The following is a 15,763-nucleotide window of genomic DNA, read 5'->3' as shown; positions in this document are numbered from 1 at the left end:
GGTGGCAACCATGTTTGGTGGCAGCCATGTTTGGTGGCAGCCATGGTTGGTGGCAGCCATGGTTGAAGTCATAGTCAAATGGTGGGTGCCTAACTTGCCCACCATTGTTGAACAATCATCTCCCTCCTCAGCTATAAATAGAAGGTGTATTGATAGCTGAGATAGACTACGAGATAGAGAGAAACACAGAGAGCGTGCTAAGGGTGAGAGTTGAGTTGAGTTGAGAAGTTTTCTCCTCCTCCTTGTTTTGTTGTTTGTATTGCTTTTGAGCTTGATTAATACAAACCAGTAGCTCCGTGGAGTAGGCAAGTTGCCGAACCACGTAAATTTGTGTGTGTTTGAATGTTTGGATCTCCTAACATGTCTTTCTTTTGTTCATGAGGCTGCCTGTCGAAACGCGGAAGATTTGCCCGCAGCTTGTAGGAATCAAACCAAAGCCCCTTTTAAAAAAAATTAATGACCAAAAGGAAAAAAATAATAAAAATCTGCATTGTGTTGCAAAAAACACCTCCCTCTGTTTCCTCAACATGTCAGGTCATATATTTGGTTGCAAATCTTGTATCCCTAGCGATCCCTCCTCTTTTTTAATTCCTGTGTGCTATTGTTTTAGATCTGAGGTGTAAACTGATCCCAACAGAGGATATACTCTATACCCAATCTATGTAATATGATGAAAATACATAATATTTCTTCTTACATACCAAAAAAATATTTATTTTCAGTACACTACTCATCTACTATTTCTTTAGTTTTCTTCTTGGGCATAATCACCAAGCCTGTATCCGTGTACAATCTAGAACAAAATGGAATTACATTGCAGGACTTTGGTTTCTTAGATCAATTTTCTTCAGAGTTCACAGCTGTGACAATAAGCTACCAAAGACAAACATGTTCTTGAAAAATATGGTAAACAAACTTAAATTATCTGTAACATTTACAGACTCTGATGACAGATTGGTGAAACTTCATTTTTTTAATCTGCATGTTGAGCAAGTCCAAGCAAGCACTAGGATAACTTACTGGTGAAAAATATTAATCTACAATTTACACTTACTGATAACATGCATGTAGATATCTTATTGGTTGGGTTTTATAATTTACACTCTCTAATTTATAAAACCAGGAGTAAATCACATGTATCAGAGGTTTTGGTAGCTTCCTGCCCATGTGAAAACACAAGAATGACGAGGTAGAATGACGGGGTGAATTTGATCACATGTTATCCTATTGCAATTTGACATGTCTTGTTGGACACATGCCAAGAACATTATCACATGAACAATGAATCAGCAGAAGGAATTTTTAGTTAGATATTAGTCATAAGATTTAAAATAATTAAAAAATAATCATTTTTTAAATACCATATCAGCCCTCTAACTTATAAAAATGACAAATTATACCACTGGCTATCCCATGCTATAGCTGGCTATATGTGAGGCCTTAATTTGCCTAGGGCCATATGGTCCACATGATAATTTTCTTAAATGAAAAAAATGTTATCTTTCATGCACAATGAATCAGTAGAAGGAATTGTCAATTAAGCTTGGAACCTTGTAGCAAACATCTGTGATAGAAACTGCATCAAGGGTTTTTGTTTTTCCTTTCTTCAAATTTTTGGCGAGAGAAAAGAGATCAGGATTGGTGATTCTGGAGCAAGAAGCCATGGCCATGATCGCAGTGCAGGTGGTGCTCGAGAAACTGGCTTCCTTTGTAGAAAAAGAAACACGGTTCTTGGGAGGAGTTAGAGGGGGAATCGTTGAACTACAGGATGATTTGTATAGCATGAAATCTTTCCTTCAGGATGCGGAAGAAAGGAGTGAGAGTGATCAAGGACTGAGAGCCTGGGTCAAACAAGTGAGAGATGTTGCTTATGATGCTGAGGACATTCTTGAAGAGTTCATGCTCCGGTTTGCTCCTTCTCACGGGAGTGGTTTTATCCATTATCTTCGCAATTCATATCGTTCCATCCGTAAATTAAGTGCACGGCACCGGCTGGCAGTCCAGTTACAAAGCATTAAAGCAAGGGTGAAAGCCATTTCAGAGAGAAGAAATGCATTTTCTTTGAATAGGATAGACATGCCATCAACCTCCAGTGCTACCGTAGAGAAATGGCATGATCCCCGGTTAGATGCTCTTTACTTAGATGAAGCTGATGTCGTGGGAATTGAGAACCCAAAACATCTACTGGTTTCGTGGCTTGTAGAAGGAGAAGAAAAGCTCTCCAGTATCTCTGTGGTTGGAATGGGTGGGTTGGGAAAAACAACCCTCGTAAAGAAAGTCTATGACAGCCACCCCATCAGAAGAAGCTTTGATACCCATTCTTGGGTTACAGTTTCCAAATCGTTTGCATCCACGGAGCTCCTACGAGTTGCTCTGCAGGGGTTTCTGGTGACAGCAAACGAAACTGTTCCGGATAATTTGCAATCAATGACTGACTTGCAATTAATCGATGCTCTAAGAAATTATCTATGGAGAAGGAGGTATGTCATTGTTTTGGATGATGTATGGACTGTAAACGCTTGGGAAACAATAAAGTATGCATTTCCTGATTGTAACTGTGGTAGTAGAATTATCTTCACTACACGTTTAAGTAACTTGGCTGAATCTATAGAGAACACTAGTCATGTTTATGAACTCCAAGCTTTACCAGAGAATGAAGCTTGGACCCTCTTTTGTATGAAAGCCTTTAGAGGGGAACATAAGGCTGTATGCCCTCCAGAACTGGAAGAGATGTCTCGAAATATCTTAAGGAAGTGTGAGGGACTGCCACTTGCAATTGTAGCAATAGGAGGCCTACTGTCGAAGAAGAAAAACGGAGGTTTGGAATGGAAGAAAGTCCATGACTGCCTAGCTACAGAATTGAAAAGTAACAACGACCTTGGGAGTCTACGTAGAATACTTCAACTAAGTTATGATAATCTTCCTTACGACCTCAAACAGTGTTATTTGTATTTAAATGCTTTTCCAGAGGATTATTTGATAAAAAGAAGGAAGTTGATCCGGCTATGGATCGTTGAAAGGTTTGTGGAAGAGAAGCGAGGCTTTACAATGGAGGAAGTAGCAGAGGAATACCTTAATGAACTCGTGAATAGGAGTTTGATCCAAGTGGTGGAGATGAATTATTTTAATAGGGTCAAGACATGTCGTGTTCATGATCTAATGCGAGAAATCATTCAAATGAAATCCAGGGAAGAATCTTTTGTTATGATAGCAAACGGAACAAGAATCAGCAAGAATGAGAAAGTTCGGCGTCTATCAATCCATGAAAACTCAGAGGAAGCACGATCAGATATGAGATTTCCTTATCTGTGGTCTTTGTTGTCATTTTCTTCACATCATTCTTTGGAGCATGGTTTTCGCAATTACAAGCTGTTGAGAGTATTGAATTTAGATCGAGCTCCCCTTTCCAGCTTCCTACCTGAATTGGTTGAACTGATTCATTTGAGATACTTAAGTTTGAGATGGACCACGATAAGTGAGCTTCCAGAGTCCATAAGGAAGCTCAAGTACTTGGAAATACTGGATTTGAAAAGGAGTCCTGTATCTTCTTTGCCTGCTGGGATCACACAATTGACATGTCTTTGCCAGCTCCGTAACTATCGATACATTTTCCAGTCCTCATCGTTCTTCCCCGACACTCATGGAATGAGAGTTCCATCAGGAATAGGGAGATTGACGAGCCTGCAGAAATTGGGAAGCGTCGAAGTGAATGAAGATTATGAATTAGTCAGGGAGTTGGGAAAGCTAACTCAGTTGAGAAGGCTGGACGTTTTAAAGCTAAGAGAAGAGCAGGGAATGGATCTATGTTATGCTTTGGACAGGTTGAAACACCTTACTGCATTGTATCTTGGTTCACTAAACAACAATGAATTCTTACATTTTGACTCTCTTTCATCTCCTCCAAAATATCTCCAACGACTAAATCTCAAATGTAGTCTTCCAGCTTTACCAGGATGGATAGCTTCACTCCAGTATATTTCCAAGCTAGTGCTTCAATATTCTAATTTGAAAAGTGATCCTCTCAAGGCCCTCCAAAAATTGCCTAGTTTGGTGATGCTTGAACTCTGTCAAGCTTATGCAGGGGAAGAACTGTATTGTGATCCTAATGGATTTTCAAAGCTGAAGAGGCTAGGTCTCCATGAACTGGAGAGATTGCGGCGCATCAGAATAGCAAAAGGATCAATGCCTGGGTTAGAGAGGCTAGACATCACAGCATGCACGGTGCTAGAAACTGTGCCGGATGGGATTGAAAACCTGAAAAATATAGAAGACCTGGTTCTGTGGTACATGCCTTCAACATTCATCAAGACAATAGAGATGCACCGTGGTGAAGATTTCTGGAGAGTTTAACATATCACAACAATCACCCGTATCTACGAGAGCCAGGGGAGACGGGTCTCTGAAACTCTTCTGTAATTAGAGGGGTTAGCTACGGCGAGGATACAGTTTCCGGAAAATTATAATCTCTGTCAAGTTCCTCAGGTCTGTACAGACGTTTCATCATGTAATGCTGAGCCTCAGAAAACAGAAAACTGCTGCTCTTCCCTCCTCTTCTCTGCCCCTTTGTCTCTGTTTTGCTGTTGTTGAATCTTCCAACCTGCTATCTTGCCCGTGTTCGTCACCAGTAAATTCTTGAAACCGTCAATTTGTAGACATCAATACGAGTATATTTGGGATGTGTCAAATGTTGGGAAGTTCGACCGGTGATGTACTGATATTTGCTCATAGGAGGCCAAGCACACTGACACAATATTTAACGTGGTTCGGCAAAACCGCTTACATCCACGGGAGAAGCCATTACATTATGTAGGGTGAGTACAAGATTTACAACAATAGAGGAGGAGGAATCATCCCCTCTTTGAGCAACTCTCAACCTCACTCTATTTCTCTCCTTTTGTGCTGCAATGGCAGCCCACTCTCTCCTACATTTCTCATCTCTTTGGCTCTACTTCCTCTCTCTCATTTTGCTCTCTAACATATGCCTCTATTTATAGGCATTCATGGAGGCTATTCTTGGTTTTTTGTCAACATTTATGGCTACCAACTCTAGCTCATTCAATAATGGTGGCTACCAATAGTCAATGTCAATGGTTGGTGCCTTACATGAAATGGCAACCAACCTAACAATCACCCTCTTTGCCATGTGGGGCAATTGTCCTCTTGCTTCTTCAACACAAGCTTGCATCTTGCAGCTCTTCCAAGCTTTCCATTCTGAGAGCATCTTTGGTCAAGTTTATAGGTACTCGCCAAACCTTTCATCATCAGAGTAACCAAAGCACACCTTTTCTCACACAAAAGGATCATTATAACTAGATGATTTGCCACATCACATCTGAATAGTGTTAACGCTTGTCTCTGGAACAACATTCCCCTTCGAGCGTATCAACTATGCTCGGTCCGGAATGATTCATCAAGCCTCACATCAAGGCTTACAACACCCCCTCAAATGGATATTTCAAGTGCGACAGTCATTATTTGAGTATCTCAATATGATCACAAGCTCACCACTCTTCCAAGAGTCTACTCATCTAGGAGTTGCGTCTGCCCTCTGTTCCACCCTAGGAACCACGCCTTACTTCTCCATGAGTCTCTCGCTCTTAGTTTCAAGAGTCTGGGTAGCTTTCCACCTTTAACTATGGGGGCAGCCCATAAAAGGTTGATTCATATCTGTCTTCATACTCTGAGTATTACAATGCCATTACCGAGCTCACCACCTTGACAAGAGTCAACTTGTTCCCGGAACCTGCGCAATGCCTCTGCTCCTTCATAGCAGCCGCGTCTTAATGCTCCACAAGTCATCCACTTATTATCCAAGGCAAATGTCTTCTAGCTCATTGATCTTTAGCATGGGGGCAATATCCATGAAAGTTAATCATGCATTTGTCTCCATACTCATCATAACCTTTTTATTAGCTATCCATCTGTCCACTCATACCTAGCCATCACATTGGCTCTGGGGCGTTCTGAACTGGGCTCCTTCCACAGCCCTCACACCTTCTCTTGAGGTGTCTCCGCTCGTCGTCATGCGGCGGTCTGAACTTGGACTTATATAATGATCCTCACACCTTCTTTTGAGGTGTCTCCACCTGTTGTCATGAGACGGTCCAAACTTGGACTCATATCACGGTCCTCACACCTTCTCCTGAGGTGTCTCTGCCTGTCTTCATAAGACGGTCTGAAATTGGACTCATATCATGGCCCATACACCTTCTGTCTGAGGTGTCTTTGTTCGTCATAAAGCAGTCACATCCTCCTTCATCGGGGATGTCTCCAGTGACTAAGATTCTCTATCACCATGTGGACTATGGGAGAGATCACTGCCACTAATTACATAGAAAGAGAAAGTTGCGGTATACTCCTCGCAATCCTCCACCTCAATTTCTATGTTTGGAGCTTCTACGCCTTTTCTGCTTAACAGCTCCACCTACACCAACTCTCTTTGGTGTCTTCACCTTTCATCATAGGCGATCGCCTTTTATCACAGGCGTTTGCACCCCCTCAATTAGGTGCATCTGCAACAGCTCATCCTTCCATCCTTGCATGCATTGAAAGGTCCTCGCTTGTTGCCTTTATCAAGAGCACAAGAGACTTCTTGTTGTACAACTTTTTCATACAGTCTCTGCTCTGAGCTTCATCTGGGAACTCTTCTTTTCCTTGCACCTGTTGTCTCATTACAGTACCTCGTTGGATCCTCCGGGTACTCCTACACAATCTTCGTGTGCTCTCGTGCAATTTTGATTCTCCAGATTTCTCCCTATTCCTTGCTTATATTTGACAGCAGCTCATCCTGTCACAACATCTATCCAAGTCAAAATAGGGTGCCAATCTTCATTTTCTTGATGTATTTCTCTACCATTATCAGGGTCTTCATCATCAAATGTTCATTTTATTTTATTTTATCAAATTTTCACAACCTGAGTTAGTTTTACAAGTTCACATCAACTTTTTTTATGCTGGTTTTGTTTTATTCGTTTTGTAGTAATTTACTTATATTTTTTAATTTAAAAAAAATGATAAGAAAAAATAGAAGATCATTGTATATTGGATTAGTACTTTGAAATCCTAAACTCGTTTTGTTATTAGAACAAAAGGGTAATCCCACCCTTTGACTTTGCAACGTAGAAGCAGAGTATCCAACTTTGAGCCATAAAGACAAGGCGGAAAAAAAAATGAGAAGCCAATAGTATAAAAAACTTTATAATCGTATCAGATTTCAAACATCGTTTTAGTGATGGAAAAAGAAGCCTATACCACTCACAGGCAACCAACCACGGCAAAGAAGCCCCTACTCTGCCACCAGAAGATCTTGTTTGGAAAAGGAGTAGAGAATATACCTGCAAGTAGAAAAAATCCCTGGCCTAATATATAGCAAGCTTACCTCTTTCTTTCTCGGGCTGGCAGTCATCCATTGGTCAATCCACTTTATATATCCTGGGCCTAACCATACTGGAGCAAAGTATGTGAGCTTCGAAGGAAAAAAGAAAAGAAAAGGGGAGGCCCAAATAGGAGTTCAATTTTGTTGAATCCTGCTCTCTTATCTATCATGTATCTTCTTGCTAGCCTCTCAAGCACGAACGACCGGTGATGTACTGATATTTGCTCATAGGAGAAATAAATTTAACATAAAACCCCCTAACCGATGTAACCGATGTAACCGATGTGCTAAAGGTGAGATGGAAATATTTGGAAACCAAAATGTGCTGCCACATAATGAGAGAACCGAACGCTGAAGGTGTAACGGCACATTGATCCCTTTTCAATTTCACACTGAATTAATCCTGACTTCCTATCCAGAAACAAAAAAAAAAACCCAACCCACATGGGTGACTTCTTGATTGAGAGGGGTGAGCTAAGAACATGTAAGATAAATATGGTTCAAGTCTCTAATGGAAATTGAGCAGGAAAATCTCCTTTTCCCATCCTTGCGTGTCCCAGTCAGAGCCTATGGGTACGGTTTCATTTGACAGATGTACCAAGCTGTCTACATGCTTCTTGTCATACTTGTACGGTAATGCGACAAGTTATTTTTTTATTTTTAAAAAACAAAATATTCTTATTTTTTATCCATTAAAAAAAATAAAAATTATTATTCAATATTTTAGTTACTAAAAATTCTAATTAGCCTAAAAAAATTAAATATATAGATTGATTGTATAAATAGAAAATATTAATATTTTTAATATATCTTATATGATGTAAGTTATTTTGTTTAATTGTTTGATAGAAACTAAAATATTATTATATTTTTTAATTATTGATGTATTTAAGATTTAAAAAAAAATTCTTCTTAATAGAAAAATCTTTATCTTATTAAGTAAAAATTTAATCCTTTTAATATCAATAAAATAAAGAACTACCTTGTATTTAATATCGAGAATACGTTTTATGTATAAAAAATATCAAAATAATTTTTTAAAAAAATTTTAAAATATAAGCCTAATTCTCAAACCTTTAATAAACAATTATTAAAGTTCAAATTACATTATAATACATATCTTTTTTATCATGTTTGTTGAGCAAGTCCAAGAAAGCACTAGGATAACTTACCGGTCAAAAATATAACGAGTAGCAACAACCTGCAGGAGCAAATAATAAGGATTGAGCTTGTCTCCTTTCACTGTTATGGGTTCGAGCTCTAGTGTGCATGTCTGTTATCTCTGTGGTGTTTTACATGCCTACTAAGTTTGCAGGATATTTAGTGGGTCATAAAGATTAATCGTGGTGCGTGCAAACTGACCCGGATATCATGTAAATCAATAATAATAATAATAATAAGGATTGAGCTATATCAACAGCTGGACTGTTCATTTCAAAACCTGTTAGAGTAAGGGAGTGCAAAGTGCAATTGAAAACAGAAACATTACAAGCATGAAATCTCAAGTGACAAGGGTTTTTGTAACGAGTTTAAGACAAGAAGGCTAAAATTGTCTTCTGAAGCTCAAAACTAATGATTTTATTTTTTCTTCTTTTTTCAAGCCATTGATAGTGTTTTTGTTTTATTTTTCCCCTTCATTCTTGGCATACTGTCTATATACGTCATCTCTGCTCTAAATTTCTCCATTCTAACACATCCATATTTTAATAAATGCATTTTCTTCCTTCTTTTATATATATACATATAGAAACTGTCTTACAAGCATTTAGATATATTATTGGTTTGGTTTTACAATTTACACATTCTAATTTATAAGACCAGGAGTAAATCACAAATATCAGATATTTTTTCTTGCACCAAATTCATTTTGATGGGATAGAGATTGATGCAGTGGATAATTGGGAATCTTGACTTCACAGGTCAGCGAAGAAGAAAAACAAGTGCTAGTGGATGATGAGACTAGAGACTTGTCAGAAAATCAAATGTTCTAACAAATGACTTCTTCCCAAGTCTATAAAGAAAAAAACAAAGTAGCTTACACAACAAGTTGGAGGAACACCCCTTTCCACAAGCTTGAAAAACAAACAAACAACAACAAATAATAGACCAATGAAAATAATTGTGAGGGCCAAGATCAAATCAACTGCTCGAAAAATCACGATTTTTTTTAATTATGTTAAAGAGTTTACGTTAAAAAATAATTTTTAACATTAAAAATAAGAGGAGTTTATTTTTTATTTGACTTTAAATATGTATATTAACCATGTTTTAAATAATTTTTTCAATATTACGGGATTTTGTTTAGTTAACAGTGTAATTTAAAATAAAAATAAATTTAACATAAAACCTTTTTTTTTTTTTTGCAAGCCATTGATATTGTCTTTCGTTTTCATTTTATTGGCCCACACGGTGTCTATTATAATCCATGGTTGCCTGGGCATTTCTTGAATCATAGAATATATCAGAGTAAAAATAGAATTAACAGATCATGTTATCGGGTTTCTTAATAATGTTTACCCTCTCATTTCCTTCTAATACTATTTTGCAGCAGCTAGTCGAATGCGTGTCCAAAAATGTTTCTTATTGACACTCTTGTTCAGCTGTGACCAATAATTGAGATCAAATATATCAGCTGACATTCAATCAACAGAGAACTAATCCACCAAACCTTTAGGCTGATATATTAGCTTAGCCATGGCGTGATCTGTGTTGAAATTTAAGCATCAATGGACAATAACTTACGTCTCTTTTGGTAGGCCACTATCTTTGCTGTAATCATGGTTGTCAGGTTTGGTTTCAGCCATGAAAAGATGATTGATAACAACTTAACAAGTTCAGCATGTTGCTTGAATTATCACAGATAAATTATGATTATTTGCTTACAGAAATTATAGTGCTTTAGAATTCATAGATAATTAATGGGTTTTTATTTTTATTTATGTCAAATAATATGGAGTTCAAGGGTTTGGTTGAGAAAATAGGTATATAACTACACTGGTTACATATCCAATGTTTTAACAATAATTAAGAATTCAAATTGTTTCCATCAGTTCAGATTAAGAAGTTAGAACCACTCTCAAATTCAGATTAAGAATCCAACAATAATGAATATGGAAGTAAATCAGCCTGACAGAAATTTATTTCTTCAACCAAATTAGCAACAATTGATGATATTGTTCACGGGAATCTTGACTTCACAAGTCTACGAAGAAAAAGAAGAGCTAGTGGATGGTGAAGATGTCGGCAAATCCCTTCATTCCATGGAAAAAGTTCGGAACATCCCTTCATTCCATTAAAAAAGTTAGGAATATGCTTGTTTACAAAAAAAAAAATTATTTTGTAATATTTGATAGCATAATAAAAAATAAGTTGGGAAATTTTTTTAGTACATGGTTATATCATGAAAAATAAACTGAAAAATAACTTATTAATATTTTATTTTTAAAAAATTTATTATAATAACAAGGAACAAATCTTACAAATTAAAAAGTTAAATGAGAATAAATTAAAAAATATATAATTTCATAAATTATCTAAAATAAAATAAATAATAATCAAAATAATAGAGATCAAATCTAAAAAATAAAAAAATAAAAGATGAAGAAATTAAAATAATAATAATTAACATTTCATAAATTATTTCAAATAAAATAAGTAACAATCAAAAGAATAAAGATCAAATTTGATACATAAAAGTTTTTAATAAAAAAAAATAACAATTATAAAAATAAAGATGAAAATTAATATAAAAATTAAATTTTAAAAGATAAAATTAAAAAATAAATATTCAAAATAAAATATATATGATAATTAAAAATTTGAAGAACAAAATTAATATAATCAGCAAATAGTATAATATTTCTTATAATTTTTAGAAAGTGTTTTCTATCTAAATGTTTTAAAAAAATACTTTTTTTATAAACCAAGTTAAATTTTTTGGCTGAAAAATATTTTTTTTATTGATTAAATTTTTCAATGATAAATAAATATAAAATAAATTTTAAAATAAATTTTAAAAAACAAACATAATGCAAGAAAGAAATGTCTAGATGCGAAGAAAAAGCAAAGTAGTTTACGCAACAACTTAGAGGAATTAAAAACATGTCTATTGGAACACTGACAGTGATTGTGGAGCCTTAGACTTGATGATGCATCTATTGGAACCTATTAGCCTTAGACATTTTATGAAGCGACCACCAAGCACGGAGAGACCTTTCGTTAATGCTTGCCAGCTACAATTTCGGTTTAAATGCAAACAGTAAGCCTATCAATTTCTTCAATCTTGATTGATTCATCGAATTGTACTATCGAGGAGTGAGGAGGCCCGTTGTATAGCATCTGGAGCTCGACTCCACAGATCGTCGTTCCTTAAGAATTAAGTATCTCTTTATTCTTTTCTCTCATGAATGAATCAATTTTATTCATCAAATAATCAAGAACAGCTAAAGCAGGAGCCAGTCAGCCCTGGCCACGAATTATTACAGTCATTAATATCTCTTCACTGTTACTCCAATTAGAATTCTTAAGATTATCTTAATGAATAAATCAGCTACTATCTAAATATTAAACAATCCTTTATTTTTTTAACATCATGAGATGATAACTTATACTGCCAAACACTTCTACAAACCGTTAAATAATATTTTATAAAGAATAATTGGTTTATTTTGAATGTGTTTTTACTAAAAAAATTGTTCATTTTTACTGTGACAAAGTCATCCCCAATAAGGCACCCATGATTCACAGTCGAGCAAAGAAATCCAGTTGACTGTATGAAGAGACAGTCCCAAATGCACGTAACTATTGGCAAACCACCAGTATGCATGAGGAAATCACCACGAAATTACTGCTCGGTGGTGTTTGAAGTCAAAATCGCACACCGCAAGTCAAGCATCCGCATGAACGACATTTTATGCTGTAGCTCAATTTCTCAAGCAGCGAGTGCTAGGAGGCTGCCAAAAGAATGTCACGGATCAGTAATGGAGAAAGCGGGATATCCCACTTTTGACTACTTTATACACCCAACGTTTAACACAAAATAAATAGGACTCCACGGCAATCATTGATGAGAAGGTGGCACGCAAATAACTTAAATGGACTCCCAGATAAAATCATGGAACCTGCACAAGAAACGCAGATAAAATCATGGAAATGGCCAAAGTACTGCAGTCAAGGCAGAGCATGCAATTTTCTGCCCTGAAATATTAAATAAATATATAAATATTTTTTAACATTAATTATTAATTCATGAATATAAATTTTTGAAGTTAACAGTAAAATTTTAATTCAAATATATTATTTAAAATATTAAAAAATAAATTTAAAAATATATAAAATAAAAATAAAAATAAACTTATTATTAAAGTTACATCCTTCAATGTTTTAGACCTAGAGTGGATTATAATGATAAAAAAATATTGTATTATCCTGAAGAAGATTATATTCATTATCACTGTGAGAAGGAGAAAGCCAATATAGAAGAACTGAAGCTAAGAAGCAAGAAGTCTAGAGATGCTGCGATTGTACAAATCATAAAGATGTTCTCATGGTTTATAGAGGCAATGAGTTTTTTGAGAAATTCATGAATTTTAGATTCTGCACTCTCTTTTCATATTGTTTAAAGAAATAATGGTTTAATATTTATTAAAAAAATGATGGAAATTTTATCACGCAACAATCTTGCTCGATCTATACCTACAACGTTCTCAAATTTGAAGCAGATTGAGTGTTTGGATGTTTCTTACAACAACTTCAATGATGTCATATGTCGGTAATTTACCGAAATTACCACAATAACAGTTTTTAGTGTGGCGCACAATAACTTGTCAGGTAAGACTCTCGAGAAAAGGTATCAGTTTGAGACCTCTCGATAAAACAGTTATGAAGGAAATCCCTTCTTGTGTGGATCTCCATTGCAAAACAATTGTAATATAGAAGAATCACCATGGTAGCCAAAGGATAATGATGAACAAGAAGATGATAATTTCATAGACATGGAGTTTTTCTACATCAATTTTGTAAGGATTACGGACACCACCTATCTCCACATTAGTATGATATTGTCCACTTTGAGCCTAAGCCCTCATGGATTTGCTCTTGGGTTATACCCAAAAAGCCTCATGCCAATGGAGATATTTGTCCATCCTTATATACCCTTGATCCTCCCCATTTTTAACCAATGTGGGACTTTGGTCGCATACCCAACAAAAATTTGATAGGGAAGAAAAGAGATTTTTGAAAATAAAAGTGCTAAATTAAAAACTTTTGTGAAAGAATTATGTTCCTTCCCTCGAACAAAGGACCACCGAGCCTCTCCTCAAACGATCATTTATCCATCCACTCTCTGCCAACCAGAATTTTTCATTCTTTACTTCTCTCTACTTCATCGTGTTAGGGTCAGGACACGTCCATGAAGCATCCGGAGAGCACTACCTGACTTGAGAGTTTTTTTGCTCTTTCTAGGTCAACTCCTCTTCACACCGTGTTGAGATCAGGACACGTCCATGAAGCATCCGGAGCATACCGCCTATCCAATAGAGCTGATCCATGGATCATATCGTGATTTAATTAGGGCCCACCACCTCTTATTCGGCATTCATACCGCCTATCCAATAGAGCTGATCCATGGATCACATCGTGATTTAATTAGTGTCCACCACCTTTTGTTCGGCATTCCGAGGATTCATCCATCATGGCTAACTCTAGGGCATGGCTCTGATACTACTTGTAAGGAATACGAACACCACCTATCTCCACATTGGTATGATATTGTCCACTTTGACCCTAAGCCCTCATGGATTTGCTCTTGGGTTATACCCAAAAAGCCTCATGCCAATGGAGATATTTGTCCATCCTTATATACCCTTGATCCTCCCCATTTCTAACCAATGTGGGACTTTGGTCGCATACCCAACAAATTTTGGTATATGTTACATAGTTGTGGTGATGATGATTGCAGTAATTCTGTACATCAATTCATATTTGCGACGCAGGTGGTTTTACTTCATTGAAAACTGCATGTATTCTTGCAATTATTTTGTGTTGGCTAGTTTTCAAAAGTTCTCCACCTTCAGAAGGTGAATTTGTTACTGGAGAGATGGTTGTTCCTAGTTTGTGATGATTGTTTGTTCTGTATGTCTATCTACTGTCTCTAAGCTCAGCCTTTTTATTTAATTAGTTATTTGGGCTTAAAATATAAACTGGACTTCTCATTCTTGATCCATGGAAGGGAACTGATTTGCATGATTAATCTTTCAACTCTCAAGACTTGTCTAAAAATAAAATGAAAAGTGACCTGCGTTTGCATTCAACTTTCATTCTCGCAACTTTGTTAATTTGTAATTGATTTTTTTTTTTTGTCGAGGATGTTAAGATGCTGGCATACAAACCCGACAAGATAAAAGATAAGAGACAGGATAAAATGAGATATGGAACACACAAGAATTTACGTGGTTCACCCAATTGGGCTACGTCCATAGACAAGTATAGAAGGATTTTACTAAGTAATATGGGAATTACAACCTCTCTCGAATAATAGGAGAACAACTAAGAATCTCTCTATTATTAGGAGAAAACACCTCACTTACTCTATCACAAATACCTCACAATTTTGTGGGATTACTCTCTCTTCACTCTCTTCTTCTTCTCTCTATTTTGGTGTGCATATAGGCTTGAATGCATTGCCTATTTATAGGCAAGAGTGAGGGTATAATGGTCATAAATTTAGGAGGAATATATGCCTAACAACTCATCCTCCACTCATACTCCACCAATTACAACTCATCTCCCACTCAAATCCCATCAATTATGCCACCTAATTAAATGGCTTTACATTCTCCCACTTGAAGACTTTGATGAGTTAATCAAGTCTTCACACTTGATCTTTTGTGATTCTTCTATCATTTCTATACTTGCCATCTTCATGCTGCTTACGTTTCTGTTAGGCCGTAAGAGGATCTACACCATATATACTTATCAGTGTTGACCGGTTTCGTCAAAGCATCTGCTGGGTTTTCCTTTGTGTGAATCTTCTAAAAATCCACACTTCCATCTTCCACCACTTCACGAACAAAGTGATACTGAACATCGATGTGTTTTGTTCTTGAATGAAACGCTGGATTCCTTGCAATATGCAAGGCACTTTGACTATCACAATACAAAAAAATATTCTCTTGTTTGTGCCCGAGCTCCTCCATAAGTTTCTTCATCCATATTGCTTCTTTACAAGCTTGTGTAGCTGCCATGTACTCAGCTTCTGTTGTGGATAACACTACAACAGTCTGTAGTTTAGAGACCCAGCTCACAGCTTGACACGACTAAAAGATTGATGTCTTCTCCCAAGTGCAGGAGTGTCGAAGTAATAAATAACCCGGCAAGACCGGGGTCAAA

The 15,763-nt window shown here is 36.4% G+C and overlaps 1 protein-coding gene, 1 long non-coding RNA gene and 1 pseudogene across 2 annotated transcripts in view; 2 read left to right on the top strand and 1 right to left on the bottom strand.

Moving 5' to 3' along the window:
* LOC105115819 (uncharacterized) overlaps positions 1–9,354 on the bottom strand; it is a 12,209-nt gene extending 2,855 nt beyond the window's left edge. Inside the window, exons 1-2 of the long non-coding RNA XR_840396.1 lie at positions 9,343–9,354; positions 9,127–9,129 (exon numbers count right to left, since the gene is read on the bottom strand). This is a non-coding gene — a long non-coding RNA (uncharacterized LOC105115819). The remainder of the gene's footprint in view (positions 1–9,126; positions 9,130–9,342) is intronic.
* Positions 1–14,519, top strand: part of LOC105115821 (receptor-like protein kinase) — a 57,653-nt pseudogene extending 43,134 nt beyond the window's left edge.
* Positions 356–4,689, top strand: LOC105115818 (disease resistance protein RPM1-like). Its single transcript, XM_011012849.1, has one exon. It carries the CDS (start codon positions 1,663–1,665, stop codon positions 4,348–4,350), a length of 2,688 nt encoding a protein of 895 aa, XP_011011151.1. The 5' UTR covers positions 356–1,662; the 3' UTR covers positions 4,351–4,689.
* Positions 14,520–15,763: the final 1,244 nt, after the last annotated feature.

This window comes from Populus euphratica, unplaced genomic scaffold, assembly GCF_000495115.2.
Source record: "Populus euphratica unplaced genomic scaffold, PopEup_1.0 scaffold774.1, whole genome shotgun sequence".
Lineage (NCBI taxonomy): Eukaryota > Viridiplantae > Streptophyta > Magnoliopsida > Malpighiales > Salicaceae > Populus > Populus euphratica.
The sequence above is the reverse complement of the archived record's forward strand: the minus strand, read 5'-3'. Positions and strand labels throughout refer to the sequence as shown.

Coding starts and splice junctions, on each gene's coding strand:
- LOC105115818 (XM_011012849.1), top strand. CDS start 1,663: ATGGCCATGATCGCAGTGCAGGTGGTGCTCGAGAAACTGGCTTCCTTT.